This window comes from Nuphar pumila, chromosome 9 (assembly GCF_984573655.1).
Source record: "Nuphar pumila chromosome 9, dmNupPumi1.hap1.1, whole genome shotgun sequence".
NCBI classification, from domain to species: domain Eukaryota; kingdom Viridiplantae; phylum Streptophyta; class Magnoliopsida; order Nymphaeales; family Nymphaeaceae; genus Nuphar; species Nuphar pumila.
Genome location: NC_143257.1, coordinates 41,471,750 through 41,490,677, shown reverse-complemented (window position 1 = coordinate 41,490,677; position 18,928 = coordinate 41,471,750). Strand labels below are relative to the sequence as shown.

At 37.8% G+C, this 18,928-nt stretch overlaps 1 protein-coding gene across 1 annotated transcript in view; it reads right to left on the bottom strand.

Moving 5' to 3' along the window:
• Window positions 1-18,928, bottom strand: part of LOC149828571 (Transmembrane proteins 14C) — a 51,755-nt gene that overhangs the window by 18,945 nt on the left and 13,882 nt on the right. The window contains exon 4 of the mRNA XM_090016890.1: window positions 18,010-18,256. Coding sequence (XP_089873016.1) covers window positions 18,010-18,256 — 247 coding nt within the window. The remainder of the gene's footprint in view (window positions 1-18,009; window positions 18,257-18,928) is intronic.

Genomic DNA, 18,928 nt, shown 5'->3' with positions numbered 1-18,928 from the left:
TATTTTCTTAGCAACCCATTTCCAAAATGCATGTTCCTCATGCATCTTTGAGGTGTAACATATTGCTAATTGGTCACCACAGCTCCAGCACAAAATCTTGGCAGATATAGATTTTCCTTTTTAGGCTATTCAGGTGGTGGCTTTACTCTTTCCCCTTTTTCCCTTTTCCTTCCATTGTAAACAACTTATATGTCATTCACAATTTGCACTTCAATCTCTTTTTTGAGAAAAATAAAGAACGAGTGATAAAGTACTACAGATACATGAGATAATAACAGATAAAAAGAAAACAAAGACATAAGATGTTAAATAGAAAAAACAATTTTGGCTCCCTGAATAGATTATTGGCCACACAATTGAAGGTACCACAGAAAAACAATTAAATAGAAAAAAAATTTATTGGTGGTAAATGCGTTTATTTAGAGGTTTCTTTTGATAGGTATTGATTTTCATAGATGATATACATTATGGACTGTTATATGCATGTATTCATGTGATAGAATGTTTCATATGCATGTATTCATCACAAAAAGAAATCATATAATGTGAATCTGAAAATACATGGAGCGTTGGTATGCTTATGCTTTATATTTGACATTGAATGCATATATTTTGTGAGAAAGGAATTCTGTTTTAGCATGCATGTCACCATGAGCAATCCAAATATGTATGAGTTCTTGATCTCGAATATGAAGATACACTTGTGCTTGAATTTGTAGTTGATGCATGTATTTGACAAATGAAATATGTAGTTATATGCAAACTGAACATGCATGTCTGTGTGCCTGCATAATGGTAACCACATTGCATATTTTATTGTTTTAAAAGAAAAAAAAGGAGTTTCAAATAGATTGTTTTTTTTCATAGAAAAAAAAAGAAGTGATGGTTGGGCTGGCTGGCGGCCAACCGAGGGAGGCTCGGCTGACTGCCAGGCCCGGGTCAGGCCTGTGCATGGTCTGCCAGACCCAGCCGAGTGACTCGGCTGGGCTGGCTTGGCCAGCCTGGACTAGTAGGACTGCCTGGCTCAGTCCAGCCACTTGGCTGGACTGGCACAGGCGTGGCAGCTCCCCTGCCAGGCCCAGCTGGGTCTGACCAGACCAGACCCAGTCGAGACAATGTTCTTGCACATTCAAACTATATTACAATATGCGATAAATATTGCAGCAAATGACAGCAAAAGTTGCCATAAAGACAGCTATAGAAAATGCATATTATTAAAAGAGAAAGTCCGCAACCTGTACCAATTGTACAAAAGAAACGGCTGCCACAGCAAGCGTGAGAATAACTAAAAGCACAGACCACTTTCAACAGTCAACATGGCAAGCACCTGTCCCAATACCCTTATGCCTACACTTCCATCTTCGCATTGAAAGGAATACACAACCAAACAATGAGTTTATGTACTTAAGTTCAGGAACTGAAAATGCAGAAATTCTGCCTGAAGAACTATGTCATGATGACCTTTGCTTCTCAAAAAAAAAAAAAAACAGTTTTAAACTGTTGGGCCCCAGCCGACCTGCAGTCGGCTGAGCCGTGGGCTGTCAGCCCCAGCCGACTGGGTCGGCTGGGCTAAGAAACTGACCCAGCCGACTGGGTCGGCTGGGTGGGTTTGGCTGTGTGCCAGACACAGCCCACTGGGTCGGCTGGGTTACGTGTTCTCAAAAAAAATACTTTGTTGTGTGGTGTATTTAAAAATTTTAAGATTTTGTTTAGTGGGTGTAGTTGAATGCATACTAAAGAATGTAACTTATTACTTGATATGATATGTTGAATCAAGGTAATGTTGCAGGGCAGCATCATCTTATGTGCATACATACATTCAATTGATGAGTTTGGCACATGCGCCATTACTTGAATGTTCATATGCTTGATTAAAATGTGTATTGCATGAAAGCATGCATGTGACATGAACATGTGAGTTAAAGTGTTAATTCAAGGTTGTTCTCTTATACATGAGTATACGTGAAATTGACATGTTGCATGTAAATAATTGCATGAGTGAGCAGATGCTTTAATTGAAAGGATGCGTGAATGAAAGCATTTGACATGGATACATGTATTAAATGAAATCATGCATTTGACATGAATATGCGAATCGAATGAAAGCATGCAATGAGTGTGAAGTTGTGAACTCATACACATGCATATACATATTATTGTTTTAAACACATCTTTAAATGGCAGATATGAATGTGCATTATGAAGCATTCAAAAGTAATGCATTGGGGTATGTTGTTCACAATTTTTGCATATGATGTATCGATGGTTGAAATGAGTCATCACAGGCCTGGAGAGCCTCGAGCTTTGGTTTACTCTTTGTTTATCTATTTTAAATGCATCGCAAAAATCACATTAATATTGTTGCATTGTATTGCACTAATTCTATAGTTTTCCGCAAGTGGTGGTCCCATGATGGTTCTCGTAAGGAAATATGTGAGCTTGTGTCTTTGCTTTTGCATTCTGTATTGCAAATTAAATAATTGGCCTTTAATAACAAGACAAAGAAAAAGAACAGTGTAATATACATTCTGAGATCTCCCGTCGTTAGAATGGGAATCTTACAATTTCAGTTTTGGGGGACCACGAGGATACAAAAACTCTGTGTGCATTATTGATTACCCCTAAACCCGATATTGAAGTTTTTTCTCCTAGCCACAGTTTTAGAGAGTCTGTCACTTTACCTGGGGTAGTGTGTAAACAAGTTGTTGTTTTGGTATACCAAGAAAGTGACATTATTGGATATGGAGGTTCTTAGTGTCCTGACATTAAATGTAGAGATCTAATGTTTCAAATGTGATTCGGTCGAGGGCTAACTTTGGAACCCAATAATAAAATACAATTTGTGTGGTAAGTTACCCTGAGAACCCTACTTGACCTCAAAAAATTTTACATGTTTAGTGTATTCGCGGGCAACGATAATAAAAAAAAGAACTTAAATTGTCTGCATTCCAATAGGGGCATGCATATAATAAGAAAACTTGATCAAAGATAATAAAGTATTCATGTATGTGCACAAACATCATGTATTTTCCTATTATGCATTAAATCATGCATATTTACCTGCATCTCTACTTACTTGTATGATTGAAGGCATGATATTATATCTTGTTGCATGTTGAATATTCTAAATGCTTATCTGAACCATGTTCTTATTCCAATAGTATTCCTCTAAAATATTGCATAAATTCTTATCTGCATTCTTTATACTTATTTGTTTAATTAGAGAGATTCGTACACAAAATTCCTCAGATTTTTTACACCCTACGTTTGGTATTTTTCGAAGCCTCAGTGGATCAGTGAAGTGACTCGCTTCTGGAAGAGATACGAGTGATATACGTTTGCTAGATAGTTTCACAGATGGACAACGTGGCTCTACTTTTCTTTACTTTTTCTTTACATTTAATTGTCTATACACTCTGATTTTCTTTTGCAATTGTCTTGAGACCATTATTACTTATTTAATAAAATTTGGCTTGTTATGATGTGGATGATAAATGTAAGATCTTTGGTGGTTTGTTTGGTTATCTAACTGTGAGTAGAATTGTAAAGGCCCCGGGTCTCTAAGAATATTTTTTATATAGTTTTAAAAAAAATCTGCGTTTTTATGGGGTATGAGTTGGGGTTGTTACAATGGGGGTGATCTGGCTCAGAAAATTGTTGGCTGATATGGGAGTTCAGGTTAAAAGAGCATCACGAATGTGTTGTGACAACATAGGTTTCATCCACATTGCCAACAACTGGACCTTTCACGAGATGGACTGTCACTACGGACGAGAGGCGTATCTACAGGGCACTATCAATCTTCCCTATGTTACCTCAAAATATTAGTTGGCGGATTTCTTCACCAAACCTCTTGTTATTCCTAGATTTCACTTTCTCTTAGACAAACTTTCGATTTTCTAACCATAAGTTTGAGGGGGAGTGTTAAAATTGTATATATAAATATATATACATATATATATATATATATGTAACTAGGATAGTCAACTAGGACGGTTTCATTTTTTCCTTTTTGGTTTCTTTTGAACTAGTCAACACAAAGTTGACTAGTCAACAAGAGACATTGGGGCTGGCCCAACGGCTCTAAATAGAGTCGTTGGACCTGCTCCAACATTTCTATGAGACTCATTTGATGTATATAAATAGGGGATGATTCCCCTCTTCAATGTGATGCTTCTTGTATGAGTTTGTTATCAAGAAAATATTATTTTTTAAGATTATGAGCCTCTTTTGTTTGCCCCATTGTGGGTTTTATAAGTGAACCCATTTTGTGGTTCTTTTGTTAAAATAGTATATATATATATATATTGTTTATGCCATGTAATTTGTTTTTTGAGTCAGAGGTATTTTGATCTTTTTCTCCTTGTAATAAAATAATATTTAGGGACTGTGTGTAGCCCCTTTTTTATTTTTTATTTTTATTTTTTGTCCTTAACCAAAAGGCGAAGGCTCTTTGGTTTGTTGGGAGGTTGCCCAACGGTTATATTTATTACTGTTGAGAGCTCTCAAGTGGTCTCTCCTAAAGGGGGTTTTTGTGTATAGTGGTCTAACCCCCTCTTGTTTTTTCAATGCTTGGATTAAGCATTTGATCAATAAAGGCTTATATTTTTACATTCGTGTGTATTTTCTTTTTGCTTTACTGATTTTTGTATTGTCCCATAGTGGACTTGTGCATCCGCACTTGTATGATTGCGATCTTGTAAGCCCTTAGTGGCTAGTGTTTCGTGCTTCCGCATATTTGATTACATGGTATCAGAGCCATAGTATTCTTGGACTTGTGAAAGGTTTTCATCAAGTGTTTGTGTTTGTGACAAAGTCTCCTAAGGGATCGCGCTCTCCTATTCACATTTTCACTCTCTTCATCTTTCTCACGCAATAGAGACCAAGATTGATCTTTCCTTCAAGCTTAATGGAAAAAATTACATGATATGGGCTTCCGCCATGGAAAACAATCTCAAAGGAAAAAAACTTTGGGGTTATGTGATGGGCACTATCTCCGAACACAAACTCAAGCTCACAAAACTAAGAGATCAAGAGAAAGCCTTAGAGGAAGATGCCCATACGAAGGCTATTGAAGATCATCATAAACAAGGGGAAGATTGAGAGAGCAACCATGTGAAAAATTTTGCAGGGTTCATAAACAACATCGAACTTAAGGTATTTGCAAACATTGCAAAATTTTGAAAAGCCAATAAAGCTTGTTTTTTTATGAAGGATATATATAGCCAAAAGGATCTTGCAAGAGTATATTTTTGCAAGAAAATGTTAGGACCACGAAGCAAGGTGAAATGAGTATCCAAGACTTTTATAGTGCTTTGAATCCCCTATGGTATGAACTAGCACATTTAGAGCCTAAGTGGGTTGCTATTGAAGACGTGGAACTTAGGCAAAAACAAATGGAACAAGAGAGATTTTTTTATTTCTTATATGGGCTTCGTCCCGAATTTGAGCAAGTTAGATCTTCTCTACTACATAGATCTACTCATCTTCCTCTTGAAGATGATCTTTTGTGAAAGTGTACAAGAAGAAACTGCGGTATCTAAACCCATTAATTATGTCAAGCAAGACCTATAAGCTATGTCACAGGGATTCGGCTAGCAGGGTGCCGCACCCGCGTCAACGCGGGTGCGGGTGCGGGTGCGGCACCGGGTGCGGTCAACCCGATCCTGGGTGCGTTGACCGCACCCAGGATCATTTAGGTCCATTTTTTTTGGAATTTTTTAAAAAAAAATGCCCTATGAAATGGGCTGCGGAATTTTTAAAAAAAATGCTGACAGTTGCTGCTGCTCCTGCCTTTTCAATCCTGATCCTTCTTTTTCGTAAAGGATTTTCTTTCTCCATAATAAATGATAATGATGGTGGTAGCCTTGCTGATCCTTCTTTTTTGTAAAGGATTTTCTCTCTCCATAATAAATGATAATGATGGTGGTAGCCTTGCTGATCCTTCTTTTTCGTAAAAGATTTTCTCTCTCCATAATAAATGATAATGATGGTGGTAGCCTTGCTGGCTATTAGTATTCATTGTTCTCCTGACGACATGGATGCGCTATCGTGCAGCTGTATATAAAATGAAATTTGAAAAAACCCGCATCGATGGAACCCCCGGACCCCCTTATATATATATATATATATATATATATATATATATATATATATATATATATATATATATATATATATATATTACATTTTTGCCCCTGCCGCACCCCCGCACCCGGGTGTTTTGGAAGTGTCGAATCCCCGCACCCATGTGACATAGCCTATAAGCCTCTACACTTTGGGAGGCAAAATAACTATAGTAACAATAATAATAACTATAGCGGTGAAAGAAAATTGATTATTTATTATCATTGTAATGAGTAGGGTCACATTAAACCCGTTTGCCCTAAGTTGAATGAAACCTTCAAGTATAAGGTTGCTTTCGTTGAAGAATCTATTACCAAGAAGGAAGAAGAAGGCAAAAGTGAAGCGGATCTTAAAGACACACTTGGTCAAATATCCATGGCACTTCAACAAATTTTTAATGCAACTCCTCCTACATCGGGTGCCGCCATCGCCTCCTCATCTTTCACCCGGTGCGTACTCTTCGATTCTAGATTCGGGAGCATCATTCCATACGACTCCTCATGAGAATGCCTTATCCAATATATGCACCAATTCAAATTTGTTTTGTGTTTTTACGGCCGATGGAACCATTTTGAAAATTAAGAGTATAGGAACATTAGATTATAATGATTTTTAAACTTTTCTTGTTCAAAAAGTTAAGAGTTATTCTCAAACTAAATTTAAATCTTTTTTCAATTTCTCAAATTGCCATCCATGAATGTGAAATATTTTTTTTCATCTAAGGGTTGCTTTGAACAAGATCTCCAGTCCGGGAAGCAGATTGGGAAGGCCATATGAAGGGAGATCTTTACTTTATGAATTCATTGTTTATTCATTTAAAATCATTTTGTACTTATGTCCAAGATAAGGGTATTGAAACTTGGCATAAAAGACTTGGACATCCAAGTTATTCTAAAATGTATCCTTTTACTTTTAGGGACAAATTTTGTAATGAAAAATATGACTTGCAAAGATTGTATTCTTGGAAAAATGAAATCTATCCCATCTCCAAATAGAACATTTGTTTCCACAAAACCTTTTGAATTGATGCACTCGAATGTATGGGGTCATTTTTCGATCATATCTAAAGGTGGTTACTCGTATTATGTGACTTTTGTTGATGATTTTACTAAATATGTATGGTTTACTTTCTTAATTTTAAGTCAAAAGTTTTTTTCTTCTTTAAAGAATTTCACATAAAAGTTAAGAATTAATTTCAAAGCAATATATTTATTCTTAGAACGGATTCGGGTGGGGAATATCTATTCAATGAATTTCAAAACTATCTAAAACAAAATGGGGTTTGTCATCAAAGATCTTGCCCTAAGACCCCACAAAAAAATGGGCTAGCAGAAAGAAAACATAGGCATATAATAGAAAACGTTAGAACTTTACTCATTTTTAAAAATATTCTCAAAAGTTTTTGGGTCGAAGTCGTTTTAACTTCTACTTATTTGATAAATTAAACGCCATCATCCACTTTAAAAAAGGTTTCCCCTTATGAAAAACTTCTCAAAATAACACCTGATTCCAATCGTTTACGAATTTTTTGTTGTAAATGTTTTGTACATTTACACAAAAGAGATAAGTTATCACCAAAAGCAATTGAATGTGTTTTCATTAGATACGGTGAAAATAAAAAAAATATATAAATGCTTTTATTTCAAAAATAACAAACTTTATGTTTCCAAAGATGTGACATTCTTAAAATAGATAATGGTTTTGAAGAGTATGATAAAAGGGAGGAAATAGACTATATGTTTTTGTATGATCTCTCTCCAAGGGAAGATATACATACTAATGATGACTCTTTAAATCATCATGAAATTATAGATGATATCAATCATGAATACTTTAATATTGGGACATCACCGAGTATTGATGACATCATTAATAGATCTGATAAAAATATTCAAGTCTATACTCGGCGTGAGCAAAATAATCCAACTAGTACCTTAGAAAAAATTTCTCAATATAGTGAACCTATAAAAGACACTATTCTTAGAAGATCTAGTAGAGAATCTATTCCACCAAATAGGTTTGTCTTTTATGAGTCATTATCTCCTAATTATAAGGCTTGCCTAATAGGTTTCCATTCGTACCATGAGTCTTCACATTATAATGAAGCTAAAATTATTCTTCGTTGGATTCAGGCCATGAACATAGGCCAAATGCCTTAAAGAAAGCAAAAACTTGGGAAGTAGTTGAGTTACCTTCAAACAAGAAACTCATTGAATGTAGATAGGTCTTTAAAGTTAAAATCAAAAGTGATTGAACTCTAGAAAGATATAAAGCTAGGTTAGTAGCTAAAGGATACTCCCAAGAATATAGAGTTGACTATGATAAAACATTGGTACCCATAGCTAGAATGACTAGTGTTAGAACTCTAATAGTCGTCACATCAACTAAAAAATAGCCTATATATCAATTAGATGTTACAAATGTTTTTCTTAACGGAGAGCTAAATGAAGAACTTTAATAACCTATATATTGAAAAATCTCTTAAATTCTTAAAAGCTTTGTATGGTCTTAAACAGGCCCCCAAGGCCTGGTACGATAGATTCAGTAATGTTATACTAATTTGGACGAGCCCAATGAGCTAGCTCACTGTCATTCTAGATCCACAGGGGAGATTCCACTTTAGTGTAAATTTCTTACTTAATTCCAATTATCATGTGGTATACAATTCATAGGGCACTCTCCCTGGTTCAGGGGTCATAGCCCAAGGCTGCCCGATGAGATAGTGCGTTAGGGTTCTCAGAACCCTAACGCAATAGCTTTGGCTCAGTGAAGGGCTCTTGCGCAGCCGCCGAAAAAGGGATACTCCTTCCTTTTCGGGGGTCGCCCTCTTCAATAAGGGGTCCCCGAACCCCTGTTCCTCTCATCCCTCATCTCTCTTTCTCTCACTCTCTCTCTTCCTCTCTCTCTCGTCTCCCTCTGCGCAAGCCATCGGCACTGCCCTGGAGTTCATTGGAGTCTCGACGTCGTGGTCGACCATCGTGGTTGGCCCTCCTCAGCCTCTCTCGCCGGCACCCTCGTTACGTGTGACTGGGTCGATGCCGCCGGCCCTGCCGAGTCCTTCTCTCCCTCTTGGTCTTCACCTCCTCTAGTTGTAGCAGCAACCATCTCGCCGGAAAAAGGTAGGTTTTCCTGTTTGTTTTTCTGTTGGGTATTCTGTGGGTCAAGCATACGGTGCGGGTGCAGTGAATCCCAAAATCCGAAAGGGGTTTTTGGGTATTTGGGTTTTTAAGCCATCAGAGATGCCAAATCCCTGATTTGGGGATTTTGGATTATCGATAGTAGGGGTTATTATACTTGGTGTGGGTTTAGGTTTCGACTGCTGTGAAAAATCTAGATGCTACAGGGGTGTTCAAATAATAGAGAGGGGTTTTTAGATTTCTGTTAAGGGCATATACCTTGATAACCATGACCTCCCAATTTTATTTCCCTAATTGATTCCTGAATGTCCATTTTATTTTGTTAAATCACTGAAACTATCCACTATTAGTTACAATGTTATGTTACACCTGCGAGAGGGAGCACGTCATTCTAATTTGACGGTTGGAGTGTTGTAAATCAAAGTCGATTAACCTCTGCTATTATCAAGGTGTGAAAAAGAAATATATATATATATAAGACACCTGATCAGTGTGTTACAACTATGGAACCTATATTAAACTATCTAAAATGAATTCAGGTTCAAATTAATTTTTGTCTGAATTAATGTAAGTTTTGAAAATTTAATGCTTAGAATGTCTTAATGTTGTGATTCGTTTATATGCATAAATTTTTAGTTGAGTTAAATGCCTTTAATCAGCCTTTACACGTATTATGTGATAGTAAGGTTTATCTGTCAACGGTTGGAGTTATTTACATTTCAGTTTGTATTCAAGTCTTATAAATATCCTTGTCTGTAATTTTGCAGCACACTTACATACCTAGTTCATGACAATTATTGTTATGCACATTATTGTACACTTACATGCACACATGGGAATATTACTTGTAGAATTTTCTTTCACCACTTTCTTGTTCACACATGAAAAGAACTTCCATAGCGTGTACATCTGCATTTGGGTGCTGGAGCGTATTCAGTACTACTTACAGTGTTATGCTGTTAGACCCAGCCGGATGTTCGGCTGGGTATGAGCTGGATGGTTTAGTAGAGAAAAACATGGAGATCAGTAACCACACCAAAATACATGGTGTGCATGTATGTTGATTTAAAATTCTTTCACAGGTTTTCTTAATTTATATGTGTAAAATTTTCTCCTGTGTAGGTGTGTAACTGTTTCTTAATTGTTGAATGTTTTAACTGCATACTTGCTCAATAATCATGCTTCCTATCAGATATATGACCGTGTAATTGTTCCTATAATATATATATATATACATAAATAGGTGGGTAACTATCCAGCCTCAACAGCACACACAAGCTGGGCTGGACCAGTGCAGGTGTTGTCAGGCCCCAGCCGATGGGGTTGGCTGGGCTGGCTTAGTTATCCAGTCTGTTTGCCAGACCCGACCCAGCTGACTGGTGTCGGCAGAGCCTGGTTGGGACCTCAGTCGACTGGGTCGGCTGGATGTGAACCTCTTGATGAAGAGAGACCTTCGTACTCTAAATACAATTGTAAATATATATAAATATAGGTGCTAAGAATCGGTATTTACATGTTGTCTGTACTTGACCAAATTATGCAGAAGATAGGCATGCACTTAATAAAATTTTGAAGTTGACAATTAGGTGGAGCTTGATAGAAATTTGTGTTGATGGGCATATGACATTTCCAAACCGAACCAGTGCCTTGATAGTTGCACACATTTGAAAGAAAATGTGCATTTGACGTTTATTTCAATAAAAAAAACATGCATTGACAAGTATGTGTGCACATGATGGGAATATACAGTGATTTGCTTATGCAATTGTTGTTAAGATCAGGGAATCGACATGAGCTGGGTTGCTTTTCATATATGTTTAATTGCATCACCTAAACCACACAGCTCAGATCATAGAGTATGTTGAGAAACATTGGGTTTTGGCACAAGGCAGTGTCTAAGCATGTGCAAGGCATACATAAATTATTCAATGTTAACAAATTTGTGTTGATAACTCTATTTGTTATTATGTACGTAAAGTTGAATTTTTGAATGTAAAGTTGAATATTTAATGACACGTGTTAGCATGCTTTATAGTTTGTAACATGTGAGATATTTGATTTCTGCAAAGTTTGTTTGGTACGAATGCGTACATGGCATCGATGGTATTGGCATGTACAATCTTGCATAAATGTCCTCAGGTGCTTATGAAATTTTGGATGAATTCATGTGTGTTAAGTGATTTCATGAAAGCACTTACACATGGATGGTGAACACATGCATATGACTCTAGAAGCTCATGCACATTGTTAAAATGGTATGAATGAATGTGCATTTGGAATCATGTTGGTATTATTGCATACATTGCAAGTTATGATTTTTGCATACGATGCATCGATGGTCTAAATGAATCATCACAGGTCTGGAGAGCCTTGAGCTTGGGTTTGCTTTTTCTTTAATTGTTTAAATGCATCGCAAAAATCATACTTTATATTATTGTTCGATATTGCACTATTCAATGTGTTTTCACGGACTGGAGTCTCGTGATGGTCCTCGCAGGGGTCGATGCGAGCCTTTGCCTTGTTTTTGCATGCAGAACTGCAAAACTTAATAATTGGCTTTTAATAAAAAGATAATGAATAAGAATAGTGTAATATACGTTCTGAGATATCTCATCTGGAGTATGAGAATCTTAGAGTTCCGGTCTTAGGGAGACTGTGAGGATACAAAAACTCCGTGTGCTGCCATTTCGTCCCCTGAACCCGATATTGAGGTTCTTTCTCCTGGCCACGGTTTTAGGGAGAGTCTGTCACTTTACCCGGGAGTGGTGTGTTTGACACAACTGTTGTTTATGGTACCAAGAAAGTGGCACATGTGGGCGTGGGGTGTCCCTTCTGTCCCCGACATTAGATGTGGAGGTCTAATGTTCCGATAGATGGTGATGTTTCCTGATATCGGTCGAGGGCTAAGTTGGAACCAGTAATAAAATACAAATTGTGTGCTAAGCTACCCTGGGAACCTACTTAACCTCGGGGATTGTACTTGTTCGGTGTATCCGCGGGCAACGGTAATTAAAAAGAGGAACTTAAAGTTGCGTGCATTTAGTAGGGCATGCATATGGAAAAGAAAAGAAAACTTAAAGGTAAAATAATAAACGAATTCACGCATTTAAAATGGTATCATGCATTTTCCTGCCATGCATTAGATCATGCATATGTTATCTGCTCTCTTAATTGTTATCTATTTGGTGAATACATGATGTTTAATTTCTAGTGCATGTTAAATGCTCTGTTCTACTTGAACTGTAATTCATGGTATTGATTTATGGCATAATGGATGCTCCATATTGTAAGAACACTTACCTGAATTATGTAATTATCATAATTGCATTCCTCTGAATCATTGTATGAATTCGTGGTTATGGGATATTTAAATGATTGCTATTGATGATACTTGCCAGATTGCTTCTGACAAATTGATGACTGTTGTAGCGTAGTTCTTTACTTATTCTTGTATGGGTTGAAAATCACATTCGGCACCCACACCATATACTTGATACATGATATATCTGCAAGAAAAATTACAGAAATTCCTACTTAGACAGTTGTAGTCTAATTCATATAAATTTTCAGGTAAAGAGTTGGATTTAGGAGCGACTGCAGGATGAGGCTTCGATCGGGATTTTTGGATTTACTGTTCCAAGGATAGTGTGAGAACTCTGATCTTAATTTTCATTGATATTGAAATGAAAAGAATGTTTTGGTCTTGCTCCATCTGTGTTCTGGAATGCTTAGCCCTATGGTATGACTGGTTTCCGTTGTATTGGAAAAAAAATCCTCAAAATTTGGGTTAAGATTTCGGGGCGTTACATGAGTATTATCATTTTTACTCCATTAAAGACGTGTTGTGACAACAAGAGCGCTATCTACATTGTTAGCAATCACACCTTCTATGAGCGAACAAAGCACATAGAGATAGATTGCCACTACATTTGGAAGGAGTTTCTCAGGTGCAATGTTGAACTTCCTTATGTCACATCCGAATATCAATTTGTGGAATTCTTCACCAAGGCTTTGTCGGTGCCTCATTTTTCGTTTCTTGATAAACTTTTGTTCATCTCACCATCAGTTTGAGCGGGGTGTTAAGACACATATATATATATATATATATATATGTGTGTGTGTGTGTGTGTCTTTATTATTTTGTAATAGGTAATGCCCTCTAAGAGCGCTTTTGTAATTGTACATGGTGTAAATCGATTCTTCCCATTAGGGACAGTTTGGTATTTTTCTTGTTTTTTATTTCTTTTATTCTTTGTTTTTTCTTTGTCACATTTATAGTTGTTGGGACTAGCCCAACTAGTCATTGGGCTAGTCCAACCTTAGTGGCTTATGTGCATTTTCCCATAGTAGATTTGTGTACGTGCACTTCTTTTCCAAGTTTCATTACAACATTTTGTGCAGAATACAAGTCAAATTTGGGGCTATAGCTAGCATAGTCTGCTAGGAAATTTGATTATGAATCCAACCAACAAACTGCACCGCGAAATTCCTCACGGATTGACGTGAATCACGATTTTGTTGTTCGTTTGGGTACCATGCTACAATACCATGGGAGGGTTGACCGCGATGTGCATCGACCCACAAGCAAACGGGGATGAATTTGACAACGTCAAGTTTTGTGGTAAAGTAGATTCTTAAGAGACATTTGAGACAACCTCCACGAGCGGACCATGCACGGATTGGCCAAAAAATGCTTTGGAAGCACACTAGATGGCATATGTGCACAGTCTCGATCTCCGAGCGGGTGACCTGATTTGCACGCCAATGGACGTCTTGGCTTGCTACACACTTCTTGGGCTGAATCGGCTCTGATACCACTGTTAGAACCCTGATCCTTAGAAGGTCATTTCCTAGAGACGTGTGTAACGCCCCAAAATCCTGAACTTGAAAACGTTTTTAGGAAAAATTTAAAGTTTTGCAATCAATCCTTTTTCAGAGTTTAAAATGGTAGTTCAGAGGAAAATAGTGTTTGAAAGAACAAGTCAACAGACCTTAGGCGCATTACATGCGAACTTTTCTTTACACAATGGATTTGTATCTCAATACAATCATTGAAACCATGTATATTCAAAAACAAGGTTTTTGATAATTAAAGTTTACACGGAATTTTAAAAGAAACCCTTATACAAAATTATAAAATGTGATCAGGAGCGAAACAACAGAGAAAGAGTAGGATCTTGATATCATCACGCCATCGCCTGCCGCATGAACCTAATCTTCACTTTTTTAGAAATTTAAATGTTCTGTAGTTTAGGTCAGAGAATATCCAAGTCATTTCGGATACCGAAAATAAGGACCGGACGTACGTACCACCTAGGGCTACATTTGGTTCGAGGAGAAAACTCAGTTGCGAATATGCAAACGCAAAACACTTGTTTTGCTTTTCGAGACAGCAAACAATGCGAGCTTGAAATCTTGCATGTGAAATCTTTTAGAAATAGAGATTTGGCGAGGATGCGCAAATCAAAGTCTTTTAATACATACAAGCGTAATCTAAAATAGGCATGAGTACGCAAAACTGCATACTTTATAAAATTATATATTATATAAATCACATATATAGTAAAGCATAAGTATGTGCACATTCCAGCGTGATGGCAAAGTAAATGACATAAAGCAAGGCCCGATGCGTGAAACTACCTATCGAGCTAAATAAATTGTGTAAGCAATGCCCGGTGTACGAAACCGTACATCAGGCTAAATAAATTGCGTAAGGGATGCTCGGTGTACAAAACCATACTTCGGGCTAAATAAATTGCGTAAACAAGAGTTTGTGCACACGGTAGCAAAGTAAATGACATAAAGCAAGGCTCGATGTGTGGAATCACACATCGAGCTAAATAAATTAAGAAAACTGGAGTTTGTGCATATTAAAGCGTGAGGGCAAAGTAAATGACGTAATTTAAAATGAACAAAAATACGCAAAACTGTGTCCTTGAGTTAAAAGCATATATATATATATATATATATATATATATATATATATATATATATATATATATATATATATATATATATATATATATATATATATATATATATATATATATATATATAACGTAAATATAATACGTATAAGTTATAAGTATTCCCACACGATTCTCATATACAACTTTTCCCTACCTCATAGATAGTCCGAATCTCTGACGATTCTGAGCATAGGTTCTTAAAGGCTCATGCCTTGGTAAGCGTGTCTCGTCCGTTGTGCCGATGTGGTACGCTCAAAAGATTTTTATCGCACTGCGTAAAGAACGAGGTTAAATTCTCATTTATGTGGAAGAAGCGATGATCACGCCGCAGGGGTTGAACCCGAACCTAGTTCGGGCCAACCTAATCGAGTCGGGCTCGATTAAAAAGGACACAACAGACCCGGGGCGCAAGACCGAGCCGATCTCGATGGCTAGCCGAGTTGGGGCAAGGAAAACCGAGTTGGACTCGTTGCTAGCCAAGCTCAGCTCGGTTGTGCCTAACAAAGCATGCAAAGGGAGGGTTGGCAAGGTCCGACCGAGCAGGCTCCACCCTGAGTCAGACTCGACGTATTCGAGCCGGCTCGGGGTGCTCGACCGAATCAAGCTGAGCTCGGCCTTAGCTGGGCCCAGGTCAGTTCGGCCTGACTCGAGACAGGAGCGGCTTTTGCTACTGCTGCTCGAGCACAGCAAGGGGACGGAGGGACAGAGGGCTCGACCATTACGTTGAGTCGGGTCTGGCCCCCAAACGAAACAAGACTGAGCCTAGGCTCAGTCTTTCAACTGAGGGAATCGAATCGAGCTCAGTTCAAACCGAGCTCAGCACGGTAGAAATGTCCAGGCAGGAGAGCAGTGCCTGGACATTTCTACCGATGGAAACGAGAGAGAGAGAGAAAGGAGAGTGTGCTTGGCACCCTCTCTCCTGGCGTGCCAGAGCCGCCGATGTTGGTGGCTAAGGGTTTGTCGGCGTGTTAGCAGGGAAGAAGAGAGGAAGATGGGTGGTGGCTTCAACCGCCCCACCTGGTGGGTGACCCAATGGCCGAAGCAACAAATGTTGTCCTCTGAGAAAACAGAGGAAGAAAAAGAAGGGAACGAGCGAGAGAGGGAGAGCTGGGATGGAAGGACTTACAGGCGAGGTGCAGGGAGACGGGGAAGAAGTCAGGGTCAGGTGTGCCGACATGAGAGAGAGAGAGATGGGAGAGTGTCGGGGTCGGGGAACTCCGACGTGATAGAAGAAAGAGATGGGAGGGCCCAGGTGTGAGAAGGGGGCTCCGGCGTGATAGTGGGGGGAAGAGAGTCGGGGGAAAGGGCGTCAATGTGAGAGAGAGAGAGAGGGAGACGAGGGGAGAGAGGCGGGGCAGGAGTCAGGGGGTTTGCGTTAAAAAGAAATCCCCTTGTCGGGGGTCTAAATGGACCACAGGAGAAGGCGGGGATGTCGACTAGTAAGTCGACATCCCTCCTAGATCCGGTCGGATCCAACCGGGATCCAAAACAAATTTATTTATTTTTATTTTTTATTTTTTTGGAAACACGTAGGACTTTACAATGTGTGCCAGTAGGGAAGAAGAGAGAGAGAGAGAGAGAGAGAGAGAGAGAGTTGTCTCTCTTGGATGACATTCTCCTTGGGTTAGAGAGAGAGTTGTCTCTCCTCCTTAAGCCTAAACGGCACGGAGGCCAAGAATAAGGGAAATTCACCAAATCCTTTGTTGACTTGAATTTGGGCTTGGCCTTACATATTTATATAACTAGCCTACTTATTTCCCTTCTCAAGCACATGAATTCCTTCAACCCAAGCATAATACGAAAGCAAGAAAATCGACCAATGCGGAAGCAAAGCACGAACTCTTCAGTGACGGATCTGGATCGGTACAAAAGCAAGGAAATCAACTAAATTAAAGCACAGAATCGGACTCTTCAGTGACGGATCTGGATCTGTCCGTAACATGCAATCAGAACTTACAGATTGGTAACCCCTCTCTTTAGAGCTTGCAAACAGGTCATTTGTGATAGGAACTATTGAATTCCTAATTCCCATCTATTTTTTATTTCTTGAAATGCTATGGTCAAAGTGAAATCAATAAAATGATCGTATCATAGATATGAATATCTAATTTGAATGGGAAGAGGTAGATTCTTGTGGTAGGCGTAAGGGAAAAGGAGATGGTTGTTAGAACAAGAAATATAACTATGAACACAAGACAAGCTCAAGTATTGTTCTGACAGAGTTTATATATGTAAGAGATCAAATTTTGGGATTTGTTTGGAAAAAAAAATGTGGAGCTAAAATGAAGCATTTACATTCCATATGAATTTGCAAGAGTTCTCCTAAAAAAGACAGCAAAAGAAGGCACTTTATTGATACACTCAAAGTTATTAAGGATAAAAAGCTGGTGAACTTGTATATATCCACTATAAGTTGTGCACAAAAGCAAACATAAGAAAGGCATCACAAAAATTATCCATTTTCTTTTACTCTTATGCAATAAAAGAGACAATAAAATGAGACATGAACACTCACCGGAAATACGATAACACACACATGGGTATTGATGAAGCAATAGAAAAGAAATATAAGAGGAAAAAAGAAAAGAAAAATGCATCCTTTTACTATTTAGTAGTTAAATCTCTTGTGGCTGTGTCACTAGTTATATCATAAAGCCATTAGACCAGGGGAAGTGATGGTTGTTGCCATGACAACATTATGACAAAGTGTAATGATACGACTAGTTAGCATCTGCGAATTTGTGAATGTGGACAGAAGTGTAGATTATGTTACATACCATAGGGAATGCCAAAACAGAAATCATGAATCTTGGCTGAATTCTTTTGCACTTTAGAAAGATTCCCTGCTGTTCCTGGAGCAGAAGCATCTTTCTTTTCACCAGCCACAATTTCAATACTCGGATACAATTTCCTTGACTCTTCCATGTCATTGTGTTGGTTATCTATCGAATACTTCAAAGAATAACCAGTCTTTGAGCTAGTATCGTCTACACGGCTTTCTTCAAGATGCATCTTAATTGACAACTATGCAGCATCAAATATTTGTCAGCAACAAAAATCATCTATTTTTAGGGGTGATACAAATCAAATCAAATCTCAAGATGATGTCATCGTCCAAAACATTTTAATGTGAATGCTTCTGAAAACTTTGAACATGATTAACATAGAGATTAAAACAAAAGATGGGAAGATAGTAGCTGCAAGTTATGAAGATTGACAAAAATACCAAGTCCATTGGGAAATCTAGTTCTAGTAAAATACACAAAAGACATTTACAATTGCATGCAGCATGGCAAGATTACAATGGTTACAAACCTATGCCCTAAAGGGAATAGAAATAAATTTTCTAATAACCCTAGTTACCACTAACTGCAATATTTCAGTTACCATGTTATTCTGGTTATTTTATACCATAACTATCTAACAAGATATTTTCCAAGAATTCAAGTTCTTTTACATTTACAGTTTCTTTTCCAATTTTGTCCATTATTTCACATCTTTCCTTTCTCAAACATGCTAACATTTTCATGATGTTCTTACCTAAGAAAAACAAGCCGTGTTTAAATTCTTCTAAGAAATTATCCAGCCAAAATTATTCTAATATAACTACTAGCAGCAGTTAGAATATAAATAAAATAAGTTGTTAACCTTTTCAATCAATAAACTACATTTGAACTTTATAATTGCCATCATATC